Source organism: Humulus lupulus, chromosome 1, assembly GCF_963169125.1.
Source record: "Humulus lupulus chromosome 1, drHumLupu1.1, whole genome shotgun sequence".
Lineage (NCBI taxonomy): Eukaryota > Viridiplantae > Streptophyta > Magnoliopsida > Rosales > Cannabaceae > Humulus > Humulus lupulus.
In genome coordinates, this window is record NC_084793.1 from 192,704,059 (window position 1) to 192,725,505 (window position 21,447).

General features: G+C 37.0%; 2 protein-coding genes and 2 long non-coding RNA genes across 4 annotated transcripts in view; all 4 read left to right on the top strand.

The window, feature by feature from the left end:
- The first annotated feature begins 146 nt into the window (after positions 1-146).
- Positions 147-1,852, top strand: LOC133801874 (uncharacterized). Its single transcript, XR_009877037.1, has 3 exons — positions 147-174; positions 296-840; positions 926-1,852. It is a non-coding gene; the product is annotated as an uncharacterized LOC133801874 (long non-coding RNA).
- A 1,422-nt stretch (positions 1,853-3,274) lies between these two features.
- LOC133801867 (uncharacterized) lies at positions 3,275-5,815 on the top strand. The gene is made up of 2 exons (XR_009877031.1): positions 3,275-3,565; positions 5,575-5,815. It is a non-coding gene; the product is annotated as an uncharacterized LOC133801867 (long non-coding RNA).
- A 2,564-nt stretch (positions 5,816-8,379) lies between these two features.
- On the top strand, positions 8,380-9,615 carry LOC133825825 (uncharacterized). The gene has a single exon (XM_062258722.1). It carries the CDS (start codon positions 8,380-8,382, stop codon positions 9,613-9,615), a length of 1,236 nt encoding a protein of 411 aa, XP_062114706.1.
- An 898-nt stretch (positions 9,616-10,513) lies between these two features.
- Positions 10,514-21,447, top strand: part of LOC133825832 (uncharacterized) — a 40,709-nt gene continuing 29,775 nt past the window's right edge. Inside the window, exons 1-5 of the mRNA XM_062258727.1 lie at positions 10,514-11,040; positions 11,088-11,299; positions 11,654-12,654; positions 12,770-12,883; positions 12,981-13,032. Of these exons, the coding sequence (XP_062114711.1) occupies positions 10,514-11,040; positions 11,088-11,299; positions 11,654-12,654; positions 12,770-12,883; positions 12,981-13,032 (1,906 nt within the window). The remainder of the gene's footprint in view (positions 11,041-11,087; positions 11,300-11,653; positions 12,655-12,769; positions 12,884-12,980; positions 13,033-21,447) is intronic.

The following is a 21,447-nucleotide window of genomic DNA, read 5'->3' on the forward strand; positions in this document are numbered from 1 at the left end:
TAAAATATACAATCGAAGATATATTTAATAGAGATTGACCTTGCTGTATTCACCTTTATATTATGCGTTTTCTATTCCCCGATTATTGTGATTGATCTATTTCCACTGATTATTTTTTTTTCTTTACTGACTGTAGTGTTGGACACGAGAGAGGTTATTCTTGAAAAACAACTGGTACTCTCTATGCTATATTATCTATCTCACCATCAATTTCCAAACTTAGTGTTTAATCTCTCCTCTTTGCACACCACAATATAAACTTCTGAGTTGTGTTTCTCTGTTTTTGGTCATTCAGCTCAATCGTAAACATGTTGCTTGGAAGACATCCATAAAGCGCACTGTAACAAAATCAAATCCTCCAAGAATTAGCCATGAAAACCTCATTAAAACTCCAGTTTCTCAAGGATCAGTAGAAGATGTTTCATTTTCTGAAAGTGACATCTCTCCTGCGCACTGTAACTTGTGGGATGATTTTAATTGGCTTTTACATTTGCAAGTGGAGAGCATTTTATGGTTCTAGTAGTGTCATCATGCCAATGCAAAATCATTTGAGGCCTTGGAAGATATGAAGGTATTTCCTTTACCTAACTGTAATTTCATTCTTAGTTCATAGCTTTGGAATTCTGTTTCACATTATTGCTGCTGCTGTCTAGTACTAGTCAAAGTAGTTTTTCTTTTCCTGTGACAACACTACTTCATGCTTCTCTTGCAGAAAAATTGTGATGTTTTAGACCCGAACTACCAACCCAAGAGATCTAGCTATGGGTTACCTGAGGACAAATTTATATTTGATTGTTTTAACCAGCTATACAAGATGGATCTTGATATTTTCAATACATGGTTAGTTGAGTGTTTATATTTGCATAACTTTGAGTTGATTGAATCACAACAATAACTATACTGATTCATGTGTCGATAAATGCAGGTGCAACATCCTTAAGCGAGTACCAAATAGTGCACTTTGGCTTCTCAAATTTTCTGCTGCTGGCGAGTCAAGACTTTGCAATTGTACTGCCATTTTACCATTTCTCAAGAAAAATCATTTACATGCATAATATTTGAATTCTTCTTCGTTATTTATATTTCATAATGTAGTAATGGGTATTTATCTTACAAAGGAAAGATAAATTAGTAACTGATAAACTATTGGTGTTCCAGATGCTGTTCAAAGAGGTGTACAACCAGATCAGATTATTTTCACAGATGTTGCCATGAAGGGTGAGCATATCAAGCGCAGTGCTTTAGCAGATTTATTATTGGACACGTAAGCATGCTTAATACTTTTTTTTTCTATTTTTTTATTATTCAAGTGTATTTATCTTAGTACAATACAATATGTAACTTTATTTTGATATTTGATGTTGCTATTGCTGATTGATTTTGCTATTGTTGTTTTGTTTCTTTATTTTTTTTTGGTGGTGTGTGCTCTGTAGCATTGCATTTAGTTAGCTTAATATTTAGCTCATATTTTCTTGAGTCGTTGCACCAGAATTCCCTTAATCAAGAGCCATATTCTGTCAGAAGTGAATCATGTCTTGTTAACAGAATGATTTTTCAACTGGTTACAGGACTTTCCCAGAGCTTGGACAACAATTTTGATTTCTCTAGACAATAGTGGCATGTGGAACCTTCGAACAAACAATCTAAACTCGTGGTATCTTGGCCAGGAAACGTACATTAGTGTCGTAAACTCTGAGTTTGTTAGAAGAATTGGAGAAGCAGTAGAAAGTAAGTTCAATTCAATTTCATTTTCTGGTTTTAGATATAAGTTGCAATCAACATGAATTAGAAATTAGAAATGCCACAAAGAATAAGACAATAAAATTTTTACATTATGAAAAGAATAAATGGCTTATTTAGTCCTATTATAATCGTGTCACTGGTTTCTGTTGTGGGTCTTGGGTTCTTTGCAAGGGGATTCCCACTTGTAATGTCTAGAAAACTCTGTTACTTTAGCTTTTTCTATAAGCTAAAGCTATTACATTTTGCTTTGATTTTCCCTGAAAAAGATGCGATTTTTACCTGTGTTTTGGGGGTAATAGAAGTGTTTGTACATTAGTAACAAGGTTTTAGTTGCTGGCATAGTCTGGTGGCCATATATTTTCCCAATGTCCCCACTCAAGGGCCTTAAAAACTTAAAGAGGTCTTAGATCACTATTGGGTTCCATGATTAATGAGTTGATTGAGTAATAAAGATAATGATTTAGACAAAATATTTGTTTTTTTTAATCAACTGGGGATCACTTTTGTGTTTGGTGTTCATCAGGGTTCCATGATACAGCTGGTAACTATGCATGATTGCAATTTAATTTAAGCAGTTGTGTTATACATATTTTGTTGCAAATTGCTGTGCCAACTAGAACAGATGTTTCAGAGTGTATACTTCTGTCTAGATTTTCATTGCTTCTTCTTGTGTTTGCCTGATTTGCAAATAGTTTTATTCTTTATGTTTCATGATTTCTTTTTGTTTCCTTGATTAATTCAAGCCCTGGCAGAAGGACTAGCATCTGTTGCATTTTAGGAATTCTTCTTCTTTAGTAGGGAGAGAAAAACTCATTGGAATGTCTAAATTTAAGTTTAATTCCTTGTGCTAGATCCTTTAGTAGTTTAATGTGTTTCTATGTCTGAATTTGAGCTATAAGCTTTATGTTTTGGGTTCTAGGTTGCTTCTGATTGTAGCTTGGGGTTGATGCAGAATAGTGTTCTATTTTGTCTCTCCATCTTTTTACTATCATTGTTTTAAAATAATTTACTCAGTCAACAATGGTTAAGATTTTTTTTTCAGAGTTAAACAACTTACCTTGTTTGAGGAAGTACACTTCAATTCTAAGTGCATTTTGTTTGCTTTGTTGCTAAAATTCAATTAATACACTGTTTCATATTGCATTTTCACAGATCAAAAACTCACAAGCCAGGTCCATGAAATTGTTGGACGAATTAACGGCATATTTGGAACATTGACAGCTGTTCCAATACAGCACTTGGTTCGTTTATGGCCATCTTAGTCAGTAATTACTATATGAATGGACAATTTATATCTCACTATATTCTTTTTGGGCAATTTGGTATTTGGACAAATGTTTTAAGTGTTGTTGATAGTTGTGTATACTGAACCGTATCTTATCACTGTTAGATTAAGCAATCACTCTTTTAGACACAATGGTTCTATATTTCAAATGGTATAGGCTTACCTGGTACGATTAAAATAGGACCTTGAGAGTGTTAAGCTTGGTATAGATCACATCAGTGACCCATCTATGTGATATCTTGATGAGTAGGTCACATCATTGTGCCCCATCTTTGTTTTTTTCTTGAATTGAACCTCAGTTTCTCATGCCAGTGCGTCAACTAAATGTCTAAACATAAAAGATAATAAGCTATATTTATTTTCATTCATATGATATTTATACACTCCAATTTTGCTATGATTATTTCTCACATGTTAGATGTAACTTTCTAGTTCCTAAGGAGTAACGACTGTGTACTCTTTCTGATCCTATCTTTCTTTATTTACAGGATCACTCTCTTGATTTCCATGCTTTATGTGCTCTATATGCTGTCACAGGTACAATTTTTTGTTCTTTTTAATCTACTCTCAGATTATTTTTACTCCACAATGATGCATTCCAATTTTCTTACTTAATTTATTACTCCGCATACCTTTTTTCTCTTGATTTCGTTATTGTAAACTTACCTGCCCCCCTTTCTTTCCCTACTTCCTTTGGGGTTTGAAAAAGCTATCTTAAAAGTCATCTTTTACATCATATTAGCTATCTGTTTCTTTGGATATAAAAAATATCTCTGAATATTGTTGCTAAGAAACTCTGAGAATGAAAGACAGAGTGCTGAGGTACATGATAGGGAGATATTTAATATATTTGTTATTAGTTTTAGAAAGATCCCATACTTGTATTTGTGAAGTTATAGATGGACTATAATGAAATTTTATTTTTCTTCAGTGAACTAAATGATAGTGTTGTTGAGGCGGAAATACGAATTCGAGATGCAACACCTGATTTTCCTAATAATGATGCAATTAAAGGCTATTTGCACGCTAATAATCGATTGCTCATACTGGTATGATTTTATATGAAACTTCATTGTAGTGGAATTGTTACTCTCTGATACATTCACTCTCTATATTTATAGCATATGTACTTTAATGGTTAGTGGTTACAAATCATTTTGGAGATAAAATAATTAACTTTTGTCTACCCTTGAAGCCCAAGACCTTGATCAATTGTGTATTTGTCCATTACTGTACAATTCTGTCTACAAAGGCAGCAGTTATTCTTTGGGAAAAGCTATCCTGGCTACTAAAACAGACATGCTGCATAATAGCTTTTTGTTTGGTTGTTTATTCTAGGTGTCAATATCTCTATTTGTGTTTGGGTTTGGATTGTGTTAAAGGGATTGTCAATATCTCTCTTGATGTTGCAAAATAGTATTTGATTCATAACTGGAAGGGATCCTTCTCTGACAATGATTTTGGTCCAGAATTGTTGGTTAATAAAACTTCAAAGTTTAGTCTGTTGTGTTTTCTCTCTCTGTTTTTTTTTTTTTGGCAGTGGCTTTGATCATAAAGCACACTCTGCTGCTGATTTTTGTAGCTTAGTTTATTGTGGTGTTCTATTTGTGTTTCTCTTTTATGAGTTTCTTATGGCTTGTTGGACTTAGTATAAATACATGGTCATGCTCTTTATTTAATCTCTCAAACTATTTCAGACTAATGAATTGGCACAACCATTTATGCTCTTTATTGCTTCTTTTTTAGTAAGCCTAATCACATGTTTGCCTTGCACACATATAATATGAGTGTCATCTAGATTCTAGGCCATTGGATCTTATATATATCTTACATCATGCAGCTATGTTTATATGCACACAAGCATATGTAGTGCTCTTTATTGCTTCTTATATTATGCTATTATATTTATATGCATAGAATCATATGTTTATGATTCCACTACTCTTAAGACCACTGAGATTCATTCAAAGAGTGAATTTATAATAATTTAGGATCAAAATATTGTATTCTTCTGTGATTCTATAGTAGTTTATAGTAGTTCACGAGGTCTGTTGATTTATTGTTATGCTCTCTACAATCGAATTCTTTATTTCACAATCTCTTGTATAGATTGGAAAACTTTGACTCATGAAGGGTGATTTTGGTACCTTCAATTTGTACAGTAGCATGTTAATGATTTTTATTTTTAGTATTTATCACTATTATCTCTTTTTTATTGTTGCTAGGTTCCAAAAGCTAATCTCAACAATTTTATTACTGTTATGGTTGGAATAGTATGCTACATATATAAATTTTGTTTAACTTCTCTATCGTTTCCTTCCTCTCTTTCTCTTTCACACATATACATGAACACATGATTTCATACTAAAAAAGAACCAATGTCTTATAATTTAGTGTTTGATTTCTTTGTTTGCTTTGGTGTAGTTGTGAATTCATTATTTTGTATGTGGTGTCCTCTCTTGGAAATAATTTCCATAGCATTTTTCTTGAAGTAATTTGTGATGCTAGATAATAACAATAAAATATTTATTTGTTTATTTTTGCAGATGTGACAAGCGAAATAGAAAATGGTACTTAATTTTGAAGGCTTTGTGTTGGGCAGCTGTAGAATATTTTATGCTGAAAGTAGTAGAATATGTTGAATATTTAAGACTACTTGAATACTTAAAGAACATTTTGTCGTTGATGACAGTGTTTAATGTTTTAAACTAATTTGTGGATTGTTAAAACAATGTTGAATGTTTTAAACTAATTTGTGGATTGTTAATACAATGTTGAATGTTTTTACTTTTTGTTATTTGAAAATCAATTTCATTTGATGATGCTAGTATATATTAAAAAGCTAATTTTAATTATATAAAAAATATATATATAATAGAATAAATTAGTGTTATAATACGAAAATTGTGTTATATTATCTATTACAATGACACTTTTTATGCAAAGAATTGTGTTATGCAAACATCATTATATAACACAAATAATGTGTTATACTAAAGTGTAGTATAACACAAAAAATGTTATACTAAAGTGTAGTATAACGCAAAAAATGTTATACTAAAGTGTAGTATAACACAAAAAATGTGTTATACTAAAGTGTAGTATAACACAAATTTTTAAGTATTGAAATGTGTTATATAATCGACTATAAATAACATAATTAAACACTTATCTATTTATTAAAATAACATAGAAATTGTGTTATCGTTGACAGTATAATAACACATCTGTATAACAATGATAAAGTGTTATGTAAAGTACCCTGACCTACAATAACATAGTCGGTCTTAACACATCAAAAAGTGTTATGGTATGTTTTGATAACACATTTTCAGTGTTATTAAAAGCATTTTTTCCTGTAGTGTATATCTATCATCTATGAGTAATAACATTGAGAAATATTCCATATATTTATATAACTAGAAATACATTTACATTTACAATATACCAACAAAAATACCAATTTTTCAATACAAACAAATCCAAATATTCAATACAAACTCAGAATTCACAGCCCAAAATTTACTAAAACAATTTAATACAAAAAATAAAAGGACTCAGATTTTACAATTCAATACACTACTAGAAATATAGGCTTTTACTTCGGTTAAAAACTAAAGTAAAAACCTTTTCAAACTCTTTTACTTCGCTTTTGAATTTGGCACTTTGAAAAAAATTACATACTACTTCGCTTTTAAAAAAAAAAACGAAGTTCAAAATTCAAAGTGAAGAGGGTCATGTTTGGTTGCACATGCCCATGACTTCTGTTTAGAGATAATAAAGATGTGAAAAAATGGCCAAGCCAAATGCGGCCCTTGTGCACCTTTTACTTCGGTTTTTACCTAAAAACCGAAGTAAAAGGTGCACAACCCAGCCCACCTCAGCCCCTTCTACTTCGGTTTTTAGGTAAAAACCGAAGTAGAAAGTGCATTTTTGACTTTGGTTTTTACCTAAAAACCGAAGTAAAAGGGTTATATAACCCTCTCCCGCACCCCGAATGGTCATATCCCTCTCTTTCCTCTGTACAAAAAAACCCCAAAACCTCCATTAACAACCGTGAGCCAACACCCATTTTCGTTCTCCAAACCTTTTTTTTTGTTTTTTCTTTTTTTCTTACTACTTTTCTTCATTATAAACCGAAATATAGCCCCAAAATCCTTTTTTTTTTGTTTTTTAGTGAAAAAAAATACATTTGGCCATGGGTATTAGTTCTCATGGTTTCTTGGTGTTTCTTGTCGGATTTTGACTAGATTTTTGTCATTGCAATGTGTTTTTGAGCTTCAAAACAGGTATGGATTACTAAAATATGGTTTTGGTAATTTTTTATTTTTCTATGTTTTTTTATTTTTTTTATTATTTCGAATTTTATAATTAAAATTATTAATATTTTGTTAACTTTTCTAATTATTTTTTTATTTTGTTAGGTTAAATAATGTGATAAAAATTTGGTTTATTATAAATATATATGTATATTAGTAAATTTTAGAAATTGTGACAAGAGATGAATTTGCTTTTTAAATATTTGAAAAAAATAAATAGCTTGAAGATGATCAAAGTGTTGTTCATTAGTTTCTATAACTAGTTTGATTTTTTTATTTATTTATTAGTTTGATAATTAATTATGTAGTTTACTAATTATGTAAGTAATGTTTTAGTAGGGTCGTCGATTGAGTGGTGAACTTTGTTGTTCATTTCAGTTGAATTGAAGAGTAATATTGAAGGTTAGTTGTTTTTTTATTTATTTATATTACTACAAGATTTATATATAAAGATAAGGCTGATTAAATCATGCATATTGCATTTAGTGAAAGTTTTGTTTGAAAATTAGTGAAGTAGGCTCTAGGAAATTTGCGTGTTGTGGTGATATAAGGATGGATTCATATGCTTGATTATTGTGTTTGTTTCTGTTGTTTTTATAGGAAATTATGAAATTGTGGTATGCTATAGAAACAGAGGATACTCTGCCGAATTTTTTAAAAATTTTATAAGATTAGAACCTAATAATGATGGATTCATTTATGCTTCATTATTGTGTTTGTTTGTGTTGTTTTTATAGGAAATTTTGAAATTGCGGTATGCTATAGAAACAGAGGATACTCTGCCGAATTTTTTAAAAATTTTATAAGACTAGAACCTAATAATGATGGATTCATATATGCTTGATTATTGTGTTTGTTTGTATTGGTTTTATAGGTAATTATGAAATTACTGTATGCTATAGAAACAGAGGAAAATCTGTCGAATTTTTAAAAATTTTATAAGACTAGAACCTAATATAAGTTTTTTTCTAACTTGCGTGAAGTTCAAGCAAATTTGTAATTTAGGCGTGTGATATTTCTCTCTCTCTTCCCATGGGTCAGAAGAAGAAACTAACATTGAAGCCGGTGGCGGTTTCCGATGAGATGACGGCGGAAGACCTCCCTTCGATCCAAGAAGTGGAGCCTGAGTTGACTACTGTTGAAGAGTTTCATGAACCTTGTGCCGATTTAGAGATGGATCGTGGAGCTGAGGAGATGTATGATGGGAATATGAATCGTACTTCGTCCAAAGCAGGGAACTGTGCTGAGGAGGTCGAGGGAGCCGATTTTCAGAGCTCTGTGAAGGAAATTTGGAGTAAGTTCAAATCGAATCAGGTTCTAACCCCTCCTACCCGTCTGGATTTTACTGAACCTCTGAAAGTTGGTGAACAAATTGTTTCTCGTCTGGATATGGAGGAGGTGGAGATTGAAGCCTCATTCTGGAAAAACTCTATAGTTTGTATTGTGCTTGGTGCTAACCCACCCTTTAGAGTTTTTGAAGGTTTTGTCAAAAGAGTCTGGGGGAACCTAGGGGTTGATAAGATAGTAAGAATGCACTCTGGTTTCACATTGGTAAATTTCATGGATGAAGCTACACGGGACCTAATACTGGAAACGGGAGTCATTCACTTTGACAAGAAACCAATTGTCCTTTGTCCTTGGACAACAGACATGGATTCTGTGAGAATGGTTAAGTCTGTCCCGGTGTGGATTCGGTTGAATGGTTTGGGATTGCAATATTGGGGAAAAAATAGTCTTAGTGCTCTGGTGAGTACAATTGGCAAACCAATAATGGTGGACAAGGTGACCCAGAGTAGAGAGATGGTGAAATATGCTCGGGTTTTGGTGGATATGGAGATTTCGGATTACCCTCCTAAAAGTATTGCTTATATCAATGAACGGGGGCAGTTAGTGGAACAATCGGTTGAGTATGAATGGCTCCCTTCTAAATGTGCTGTTTGTGCTCAGTTAGGGCATATAGTGGCTAATTGTAACAAGGAAAAAGGAGTGGTTTGGAAGAAGAAAACCTCTGTTGAGAAAGGAGAGAAGTCAGAACAGGAAATTAATGGTTCTGAGATAGTTCAAAAGCATCAAACTGAGGCTACTAAACCAGAAAACAGAGTGCAAAATTCTACAAGTATTGATGCAGACGAGCGGGGTAAGAGCATGTATAAGGACATTGAGTCAAAGGAGAGTACTGATCAGGGTATTCACATATCATCACAGCTAGTTGGATTACTCCCAAAAGAAGAGGGCCAAGGGCAGTGGCTGCTCCTAACAAGGCAGTAGCAGCCCCTAACAAGGCAGTTGCAGCTCCAGTTAAGACTAATGAAAGAAATGGTTATGCGGTTTTACTTGAGACCAGGGTTGGGCAAGTGGTCACTAATTCTAACCCAACTACTTGATGGAGGTTTGTAATATGATAGGGTGGAATGTGAGGGGTGTGAATAAAAAAGAAAAGCAAAAAGCTATTCTTGATGTTTGTAAAGAGAATAAAGTTGGTTTTGGAGCTCTTTTTGAGACCAAGGTGAAACATGAGAAGGTTCAGGAGGTCTTTGCGAATAACTTCCATAACTGGGATTATTTTTCTAGTTCTATCACTGCTGGTAGGATTTTGGTTTTTTGGCAAGCTAAGTTTGTGAAGGTTGATATTTTACTCGAGGACTCTCAATTAGTTCACTGCAGGGTTAAAGTGTGTGGCCAGCAGGAGGTTTTCTTTGCCGCAGTAGTTTATGGAAGTAATTCTATGGGGGAAAGGAAACAGCTATGGGATAAGTTGGCTAGGATTGGTCATTTGAAACATCCTTGGATTATTTTTGGGGATTTTAATGCTATGTTTAGTTTCCATGATAGGAATGGTGGGAGACAAATTGTAGCTAAAGATCTCTCTGATGCTCAAAACTGGTTGGCTTTAGGCCAAGTGGATGAATTCAAGTGCTCCGGTGCGCACTTTACCTGGTCTAATAAGCATGATGTTGGAGACTGAATTTTTTCTAAGCTTGATCGAGTTTTTATCAATGACTATTGGTTGGACACTTTCCCTAAATCTGAAGCTTGCTTTAAATGGGACTATGTTTCAGACCATAGCTACTGTGTGATTAAAAACCAGGAGTTGAATAAGGTGGGATTCAAACCCTTTAGATATTGTAATCACTGGCTATCCTATAGAAGTTACAAAGAGATAGTAATGAACAGCTGGAATTCTTCTTCAGGTTCGGGAGGAGGTTTATCTAAGATTGTTCAGAAGCTTCTTCGGGTTAAACATGTTTTGAAAAGATTTAGTAGGGAAGTGGTGGGAGATGTAGTCTTGGATTACAAGTCGGCCAAGGAGGAATTCAATATAGCTCAGGAAGCTTTGGCTTCTAACCCCTCTGATATTACGCTTCAGCTTGCTGTTACTCAGAAGCAGGAAAATTTTTCTATTATGCTAAACCGATACTCTAGTTATCTCAAGCAGCAAAGTAAAATTAAGTGGGTCAATTTCAGTGATGAAAACTCTAGATACTTCCATGCTATTATGAGGAAAAGAAGATTGGAAAATAGAATTACTTCTTTCTCTGTTGGTGATAAAATTGAGGATGATTATTCGATAGTAGTGGAGCACTTTCTCACTCATTTCAGGAAGTTTATGGGGAGTAGTAGTTCGGCCACTGAAAAAATTGATTTAAATTGTTTGAACCAGGGTAGAAGACTGTCTTTGGAGCAGCAAGTCAGGTATTAAGGCCTTTTAGTAAGAATGATGTCAAGAAGGCTCTTTTCAGCATCCATTCTTCTAAAAGCCCTGGGTTATATGGCTTCGGATCAGGTTTTTTCAAGGGGTTATGGGAGAATATTGGAGATGACATAGCTCGGTCTGTGTTAGAATTCTTCCAGGATGGTTTTTTGCCTCAGTCGCTGAATGAAACAGTGATATCTCTCATTCCTAAGGTGTCAGACCCGAAAACAGCAAGTGATTACAGGCCTATTGCCTGCTGTAATACACTTTATAAGTGTATCTCAAAGATGCTCTGTTCTAGGCTTTCGGAAGTGCTTCCCTTCCTTGTTCACAGCAACCAAGGAGCCTTCATAAAGAATAGAACTCTTGCTCACAATATTATGATCTTCCAGGATCTCCTTAAAGGTTATACTAAATCTTCTCATGAATGGAAGGATTCAGGGCTCGTTCAAAGGGGAAAAAGGCCTACGTCAAGGAGACCCCATATCTCCCCTTTTGTTTGCATTGATAATGGAGTATCTAACCAGATTATTGGCTCATAGTTCTGGTAAAAAGGGTTTGGTTTTCATCCTTTGTGTAAGCAGCTTGGGTTGACTAACCTATGTTTTGCAGATGAATTGATAATATTCTGTAAAGGCAATATCATTTCAGTGACTCATATTCAAGAAGCTTTCAAGAAATTCTGTTATTCTACAGGTCTTTCTGCGAACAAATCGAAATCTCATATATTCTTTAGAGGAGTTAAAGAAGACAATAAAGGGAAGATTCTTGAATTGATGCAAATGGAGGAAGGATCTTTTCCTTTGAAATACTTGGGAGTTCACCTTCGTCCTACTAAATGGAAAGCTTCAGATTGCGGGGTGATTTTGGACAAGCTGAATAAAAATCTCAATTGTTGGGCGAGTAGGAATCTGTCTTTTGCTGGGCGTGCTCAACTAATTCACTCGGTATTGCTTGGTATCAGAAATTTTTGGATGAGCATATTCATTCTGCCTTTTAAAATCACAGCAGCCATAGACAAAAGCTGTTGTGACTTCCTCTGGGGTGCCAACGGAAACAGAAGTAAACTTCATAACCCCTCTTGGGAGAAAGTTTGTCTCCCTAAAAAGCTGGGTGGTATTGGATTTCGCGAAGGTAAGAAATGGAATATGGCTTTGATGGCGAAGTGTTTATGGGCGATCTCTAACAAACAGGACTGTCTTTGGGTTAGATGGATTAACTCAGTCTATCTTAAGGAGCACTCTATTTGGAATGTTCCTATTAAGCATGATATGAGCTGGTACTTTAAGAAGCTATTGAGGCTAAGTCAAGTCATTGATGCAACTACTTTGCAGCAAGCTGAAAAGGGAGGTAAATTTCGTGTCAAACTTTTTTACACTTCTCTTGCTACTGCCCAAAAAGTTTTATATGCTGGAACTGTGTGGAATAAGCTGCTAGTGCCCAAGCACAGATTCATTTATTGGCAGATTCTTAACAGCCAACTACTCACCAGAGATCATTTGAGTCGCATAATGCCTATCCACTCTGCTATCTGTCCTGTTTGTGCCTCAGTAAATGAATCTCACAGCCACTTATTCCTGGAATGTATCTTCACTAGGAAATTATTTGGGGAGGTTAGTTGCTAGTTGGGAGTGTTTCAATGGCCGAAGTCCTACATGGAGCTTCAGCACTGGTGTATGACAGCTATCAAAACTCTGAAGAACCAAGTTATTAATGCTGTTTTTGCAGCTACTTTGTATTTTGTTTGGAAAAATCGGAACAAGTGTATTTTTTACTCTGTTTGTCTTTCAGCTAGTAGTCTTATCTTGGAAATTAGGAAGATTGTCAAATGTAGAGTTTTGGGTCTGAGTCTTCATCAGCTTAGTAAAAGGGACAAATATATTCTCAATGTTGTAGAGGGTTGGTAGTGGTGTTTTGAGTGCTGCTGCTACTGTTGCAGGCTGCAGTGTGGCTGTTTAAAGCTGTTGCTTCTTGCTTTGTTTTGTATCTTGGTTGGTTTTTGAATAAAGTTTCCTTTTGTTCAAAAAAAAAAAAGTTTTTTTCTAACTTATTAGGAATTTAATATTGTTATTAGTATGGATAAATCATGGATGCTTGAGAGGAGAGAAACATCACAATTTCAAGGTGGATTCAACAAATTTTTAGAGTTTTGCCTAAAGAATTGTAGTGATCCACAAAAAATTCGTTGTCCTTCTATCGATTGTGGTAATGGAGTAAAGGGGAATATTACCATGATAAAGGATCATGTATTTTGTTGGGAATTTGATATAAGTTATAGTAAATGGTATTGGCATGGAGAATTATTAAATGACGACCCATATCCATTAGGTAGGCGAGGTGTAGATGATTTTGAGAGTAATGATTTTGATGATCATCCTATAGAATTGCTTGATGAAGCACAAGAAGAGTATTTTCATAATCCAGCAAAATTTGATAGTATGGTTAGAGATGCAGATAGACAATTGTTCAGCGGTTGCAATAAACTAAGATTGCCAACAATGGTTGAATTTCATAACATAAAAGCAGAAAATGGAGTTAGCGATAAGTGTTTTAGTCAATTTTTAGCTGCTTTCAAGGAGATTTTGCCGGTAGAAAATTGTTTTCCGAAGTCTACATATGAAGTAAAGAAACATTAAGTTTGATAGGGTTGAAGTATGAGAAGATTCATGCATGTCTGAATGATTGTATTTTATATCGTAAGGAGTATGCAGACATGGACACTTGCCCAGAGTGTGGTTTATCACGATACAAACCTAACAAAAGTAAAGAGATTACGAAACTTATTCCCCAGAAAGTGCTATGGTACTTACCTTTGATTTCGAGGCTGAAGCGATTATAATGAAGTGTTAAACACTCTAAGAACTTAATATGGCACGAGACTGGACGAGTGAAATATGGTAAACTCTGGCATCCTGCAGATTCACAGGCCTGGAAGAAGGTAGATTATATCAATCCAGAATTCAAAAATGAACCAAGACATCTTCGTCTCGGTTTAGCTGCTGATGGAGTAAACCCGCATAGATCTCTTAGTAGTAGGCATAGTTCATGGCCGTCTTCCTAGTTATGTACAATCTTCCTCTTTGGTTGGTCATGAAAAGGAATTTTATGATGCTTTCATTAATGATTTCAGGCCCAAAACAACCAGGACACGATATCGATGTTTATTTGGCACCATTAATTGATGATTTGAAAGAGTTGTATGAAAATGGTGTTGAGACATATGATGGTTTTAAAAAAGAAGTTTTTAATTTGAAAGCAGTGTTGTTATGGACTGTTAATGATTTTCCAGCATATGGTAACCTATCAGGTTTGAGCACAAAAGGTTACCAAGCTTGTCCAATTTGTTGCACCAACACAAGGGCCCGTCACTTGACGGTACTGTGGAACGAGACCTTGCTCCTTTGTCATTTTCAGGTGAGCAAATTCTTAATGAAGTAGAAAAAGTTGACTTTAGGTATGGGAAGAAGAATAAAAACAAAAAAAGTCAATGGATGTTTTCAAAGAAAATCAATTTTCTTTCAACTTCCTTACAGGAAAGATTTACTCGTTAGACATTGCTTGGATATCACGCACATAGAAAAAAATGTATGTGAAAGTATAATCGGTACATTACTTGATATCCCAGGTAAAACCAAAGATGGTTTGTCTAGTCGTTTAGATCTTGTTGAGATAGGTATAAGACACCGCTTGGCACCTGAAGAAAAAGGGAAACACATATATTTGCCTCTTGCTTTGTTTACATTGTCTAACGAAGAGAAGTGAGCCGTATATCAATCATTGGCAGAGATGAAAGTGCCTGATGGTTATTCATCGAATGTTCAAAACTTGGTGTCTATGCAAGATTTGAAGTTAATTAGAATGAAATCAGATGATTGTCATATATTAATGCAACAATTACTTCAAATTGCCATTCGGTCAGTTTTACCAAAAAGAGTTTGAGATAGTGTGACAAGTGTGTGCATCTTCTTTAATCAACTATGCGGAAAAGAATTGGAAATGAAGAAGTTGAATGCATTGCATGATGAAATAGTTGAAACTTTATGCAAGCTTGAAAAATATTTTCCACCATCTTTTTTTGACATCATGATACATTTGATGGTCCATTTAGTAAGAGAAGCGAAGTTGTGTGGACCAGTTTGGGCGAGATGGATGTATCCATTTGAAATGAATATGAAGGTGTTGAAAGGATATGTACGTAATCACCATCGCCCTGAATCTTGTATGGTGGAGTGTTATTTAGCAGAAGAAGCTGTGGAATTTTGTTCAGAGTACATGGATGGAATCGACACAATCAGAATTAGCAAACCACGGAATAACTCGGATGGAGTTTATAGAGGATTACAAGGGAAAGGAACAGCAGTGACCATATCTCATGCAGAATTAGATCAAGCTCATTTAGTTGTGTTGGAAAACAATCCTGAGGTTCAACCATATATAACGTAAGTTATAAATTTAATAAACATTATGCTCATTTTTATGTATAATTGAAATTTTAATGTTGTACTTTGTATTTGCAGTGAGCACATGGAGTTTGTTATCCCCAAAATTTTAGTTCGATGACATAGCAATCGGAAGAGACAAGTGGCAATGCATGGTCAGTAAATAGCACATTAATAGTCAATAAATGTATTGGCTCTTCGAAGTTGTGATAAAGTGATCTGACCGACCTGATAGAATTTCTGTCCGACTGGTAAAGATTTTTGACTGAACAGTTAGGAGTTTGGTAGACCAATCAGTCATTTTGACCGACAAGTCATCTGTTTTGGTCGACCAGTTAGTCGTTTTGATTTGGCCGACCAGTCAGTCATTTTGGCCGACCAGTCATTTATTTTGGCTGACCAGTCATTTGTTTTGCCCGACCAGTAAAGTGTTTTGCTAGACCAGAGATGTGTCATGCTAGACCAGAGGTGTGCTAGAGGAGTGCTTTGCCTATACCGCCCAGAAGTGTGCTTTGCCAACGAGAGGTGCTTGCCTATGTCCTCAGTAACAGCTTCAACCCGAATCATTCTCAACTGCCGCAGGAATCTCTCAGATATCCCAAAATAATAGTTATATTATTGTAATTTAAATTCATTTATATTTTATTAATTAAAGTCTCTTGGAAGAACCAATGATCCGGTCAAAGGGAATATCTGATGTACGATCCATGAGCCTATAAATAAAGGGCTCATGGCATCATTTTGGGGGATCTGATCTTTTTAGAGTGAGAAAAGCTCTCTAGTTTGGAGACTTTGGGACTGTTACTCGGGGCATTCTTGGGGCATTTTCTGAGAGAGTTTAGAGAGAGAAACTATGTATTTTTCTACTTACACTTAAGAAAATCAGTTGACTCAAGTTCATCTGATCTTAAGTGTAGGATATATATATCACAACTCCAAATGGATTAGCCTATTACCAATAAATTGGGGCTGAATCACTATAAACTTATCAGTGTCGTATTTTCTCTAGAAAGTTTATTGTAGTTTTGACGTCTACTTGTCGTTGGCCAAAATCGTGGTCAACATTTTGGTGCTTTCATTGAGAGCCTGAAGAGAAGAAACACACGACTATCATATCAAGATGGTGCCCAAGAATACCAATGTGGCATCCAAAAATTCAGGCACGTCAAAAGAGCCTGCTAGATCAGAAGGTCCTGGACCGCAGAACCCAGAGCCTGAGCCCAGGGTCTTTCTCGAGGAGACCACTCCAGAAGTTGAACAACTCCAGGAAGCAATAGGTGCTTTCCAAGAGGAGATGATGCAATTCAATGCTCGGCAGGAGTCTTTCACTGAAGAGATAGCGAGGCAGAGATCTACATTAGAGCTGCAAAGGCGCGATATGGAGGCCAAAAGCAAAGAGATCAGACAACGACAAGAGGAGGTCGACCGAAGACATCGCGAAGCAGCACTTACTTTAGAGGCAGCTACCCAATTGGCCCAAGCCAATGCTTAAGCCGCAGCATGAGCAACCGCCCAAGGAGCACGAAAGGACAACGCTAGTCGGAAGTCCCCTGCTGGAAGGACGGACTCTCGGGGACCTGACCGGAGTCGAAGCAATTAGACTAGTCAGGCAGATGACGGAGTCCGCTCTAGAACTGCATCAACACAGAGGGAGAACTCTAGAACTCCCTCCAGGAGCCACCAATCAGAAACTTCGAGATCAGGAAGTCACCGATCGGGCAGTAAGAAGAGCCCGCCTAGGCAGGATCATACCAGAACTCCTCGAGGTAAGGGAACTTCATAGTTCAAAGATGGACATGGTGGTGATGAGGCTAATATTCATCACACCGATCAGTCAAAGGATAAAGAAGACAACAACCCACAAGAAGGAAAAGACTACCTGGGACGTACCGAAAAGCCTCCACTACACCCCGGCCAGCAGCGTAGTAGGAGAGAGCAAGTCCCGCGTAGTAAGCCCTCTGAAAAATCAAAGAGTATGGTGTTCGATCGGGCAGGAGAGCATGCATCCCGGAAGGATCTAAGGGACGTTATCACCAACAAGAGGAGGATCGTTCTGGTCGAAGGGAAAAATCTGAACTGCCCTGCCAGTCAAGTAGAAACACTTGACGACAGTGCACCAGATAGTAATGCCCAACCAGGCGGTCAAGACCTTGGAACTTCGTCAGTTGCACCAGCCATCCAAGCCCAACTTGACGTGCTAACGGCTGCAGTGCAAGATTTTTCAAAACGACTTCCAGGATGGATACGATAGACCACCGGAGTGGCAGCCCAATTTGTGCCTGGATTAGAGCAGCCCAGCCGCCGGCAAAATATAAAGCATCAGTTCTGCCAGTATATACAGAAAAGGCAGATCCCATCAGACATGTTGGGAAATTTGAGGACCAAATCAAATTTCTTGGAGTAAGTGACGATTATCGGTGTTGAATTTTCCTGACTAGATTGTCAGATACTGCCCAAGAATGGTATTGGAAGTTTAAGCCGAATTCCATTACCTCTTGGGAAGCATTCAGGAAGGAGTTTTGTAGACAATTCAACACTGCCCGGACTCCACTAGTTTATGCCAACCACTTGGCAGATATCAAACAAGGAAAAGATGAGTCTTTAAAGAATTATATACAGAGATTCATGAGAGAAGCCAATAAAGCGACCGCTGTAGGAGACGAGGGGAAGATGGTTGCCATATCCGCTAGGATAACTTATCGGAGCCCTTTGTGGGATAGTATACATAGAAATCCAATTTCAACACTTCAACAATTTCTTGACTGAGCAGACAAGTATATGAAATTGGATGATGCAATCAAGAAAGAGGAGAATGGTATAAACAATCTAGTCGGATCAACTGACCCTCCTAAGGATGGTGGAAAGAAACGTGGAAATAACGGGTCTGACCACCATGAGGAAAAGAAAGCAAAGTTGAGTTCAAACGAAAAGCCAACCAAGTATGAGCCTCAGTTCACTAATTACACCACTCTCTCGGCCAGCCGAGTGAAAATATATCTTGCTAGTCATGAAGAGGTTCCCTACAAGAAACCTCCACCCATCAGGAAAAAGACGAGGAAGAGAGATATGAATAAGTTTTGTCATTTCCATGGAGATTATGGTCACGACACGAATGAATGCAATCACCTCAAGGATGAGACATAATTTCTTCTCCGGTCGGGCAAGTTGAGAAAGTACCGGGCAGAGACACCCCAAGGAGAAGGAGGTAGCAGCAATCTTGGGTTCAAACGACAGAGATCTCCACCCTTGCAACCCGGGCCTGTGGACTTTACCTTAGACACTATATATAGAGGTCCACACTTGGATGAGGATAGTAACAAAGCAAGGGAGAGGTGTGCCCAGATACTTCGACAAGAGCGGGAGTGCTAGGATCAGATTTGGTGAACGGAGCCTGATCGAGAGCCACTTGAGTGGCAAGCGTCTGTGGATATATTATTTCTAAATACCGCTTTCAGAGTGGTAGTTTAATTTCAAGTTGTTTAACTTGTTATTTAAATTTGATTTATGAGATGGTTATTTGTTGACCAGTCATCTATTTTTGAACAATGTTTGTTGTTTAAGACTCGTTATTAGACATGTTTTGTCCTTATTAATTTATGAGTAATAAAAGAGACCACGCGCAATGTGGTCGATTCTTGCTACAAATGTGCATGTGTGTTAATTATTCGAATAGTGTTCAACTGGTCGGTAAAATCAAACAGTGTTCAACTGGTCGATACATTCAAGCAATGTTCAACTGCTCGAATATTTTCCATATATTTTATGTGTTTCGCGAGTAATTAACGGCTCGGACAGATGCTGTCAAGTAGCAAGTGACTAAGGATCTTTCAACCCTCGATCACTTGGGGGGCACATGGGGTATGCTGGTATATAATATAACACAGGCAATAAGAGCACGAGTTAAGATATTTGTTTTTAGGCTGACTTGTAAATTTTCAAAGTCCAAAAAGGCCATTAAGCTAACTTGTTTGACAAAGCTTAAGTAACTTGGAATTTTTAAAAAATTTCAAGTTAAAAGCAGATATTCGTGTGACAATAAACATTATGCTCAGAAAATGTTAGAGCAATAAGAGTGTGAGGAAGTATACTTAGCAGGGACTTATGAAATGTCTAGAATTTCTAAGTTAGAAAACTAAGTACTCATGCGAAAATATAAGGCATACATCAGAGTGACTTTACTATTCACAAAAAACTTATAACTTTTTAAGTCTAAAAAGACTTAGAATGTTTCAAGTTAGCAAAGAAAAGTAAAGTATAAATGTCAACAGCTCGGCTGTACGAGAAAAGTATCAAAGTTGTTAAGCAACAATTGTCTTCACAAGAAAAAAGAGTAAACTACTGGCCAGGTACAAATTTAGCTGATCAGGTGCAAAGTTTTCCTGGTTGGGAGAGCATATACAACTTCTCTAGTCGGCTGAGCATATATCACTGGTCGAGTAGGAAACTCTGTTGTTGAGCATGATTAGCAAGGATGAGTCCCTGGAGTGAATCAAACAAACACGAAAAAATGAATGCAAAGTAAATACTACATAGCGAAAAAATGTCTTTGAGAAGAGAAGTCAATTTTTCCCCAAGATTGATTAAGAGAACTCAATCTCTCAAAATACTTTTGGGAGATTCGAACAAGGTGTTTTGATTGTTTTTGGAGGGATAAGTTTTAGGCATATTCTTAAGTAGCTATGCCATATGCCCGATCGGTTGAGTGATGGCCGAGCAGATGCCCAGTGTGCCCAAGCAGGCCCCCGCGCGCGTCCGAAGGCTGGTGTCCGAGCAGCTGGGGCTGCGTCTGATCGGTTGGCTGCGTGTCCGAGAAACTGGGGCTGCGTCCGAGTGGATGGTAGCAAGTGTCCGAACGGTTGGGGGCATCCGAGGAGCTGCCTGTCCGAAGGCAGGGGCATGTCTGAGTGGCAAGAGTGTGTGTTCGATCGGTGGGTGTGTGCATTCGAGCAGACGGGTGTGCGTGTCCGATCGGTGGGCGTGTGCATCTGAGCGGCTGGGTCGTGCATCCAAGAGGCCTATTACATCCGAGGAGGCTGCGCCGAAGAGCCTGGTGCTTCCGAGGGTCCGCATCTGAGGGCTGCCATTCGAGAAGCCAGCGAGAGGTGTCCAATCGGTTGGGTCCTGTCCGAGTGTTGGGGTGCATGTCCGAGGAGCTGCTGGCCAAGCATGTCGAGCGGATGGAGCATTCTCAAGGAGCTTGGCACATCCGAGTCTACATGTCTGAGAGGTTGAGCATATATGTGGAGTGGTGTCCGAGGAGCCAGGCAGGCATCCGAGCAACATGAAACAACGCACCCAAGGGTTAGCAGTTAAGAAATTATTTGGATCCCGATGACTGAATAGGCATTTCCAATTAGCTAAGCAAGCACAAGTTTACTAAAAAAACGTGGAGCAATCATGTTTTCCTACTCATGGGGTACTACAACAAGATCAAAAAATGGAATTTGAAGAACTCAAAAGAAAAGTTAAGTCGTGGGTTTACTACAAAAGTGAAGGTTACTGACCGGATGAAAGCTTTTGGATGACCTCAAAATCATTTCGCTAGAGAAAAAGTTTATCATACGAGTAAATCATATAATAAACTTGGGGGCAAATGTTATCCCCAAAATTTCAGTTCGATGACGTGGCAATTGGAAGTGACAAGTCGCAATGCATGGTCAGTAAATGGCACATTGATAGTAAATAAATGTATTGGCTCTTCGGAGTTGTGATAAAGTGATCTGACCGACCTGAGAGGATTTATGTCCAACTGGTAAAGATTTTTGACTGACCAGTTAGGAGTTTGGCCGACCAATCATTTGTTTTGGCTAACCAGTTAGTCGTTTTGATTTGGCCGACCAGTCATTTGTTTTGCCCGACCAGTAAAGTGTTTTGCTAGACCAGAGATGTGTCATGCTAGACCAGAGGAGTGCTTTGCCTATACCGCCTAGAGGTGTGCTTTGCCGACAAGAAGTGCTTGCCTATGTC

Coding starts and splice junctions, on each gene's coding strand:
- LOC133825825 (XM_062258722.1), top strand. CDS start 8,380: ATGGGTCAGAAGAAGAAACTAACATTGAAGCCGGTGGCGGTTTCCGAT.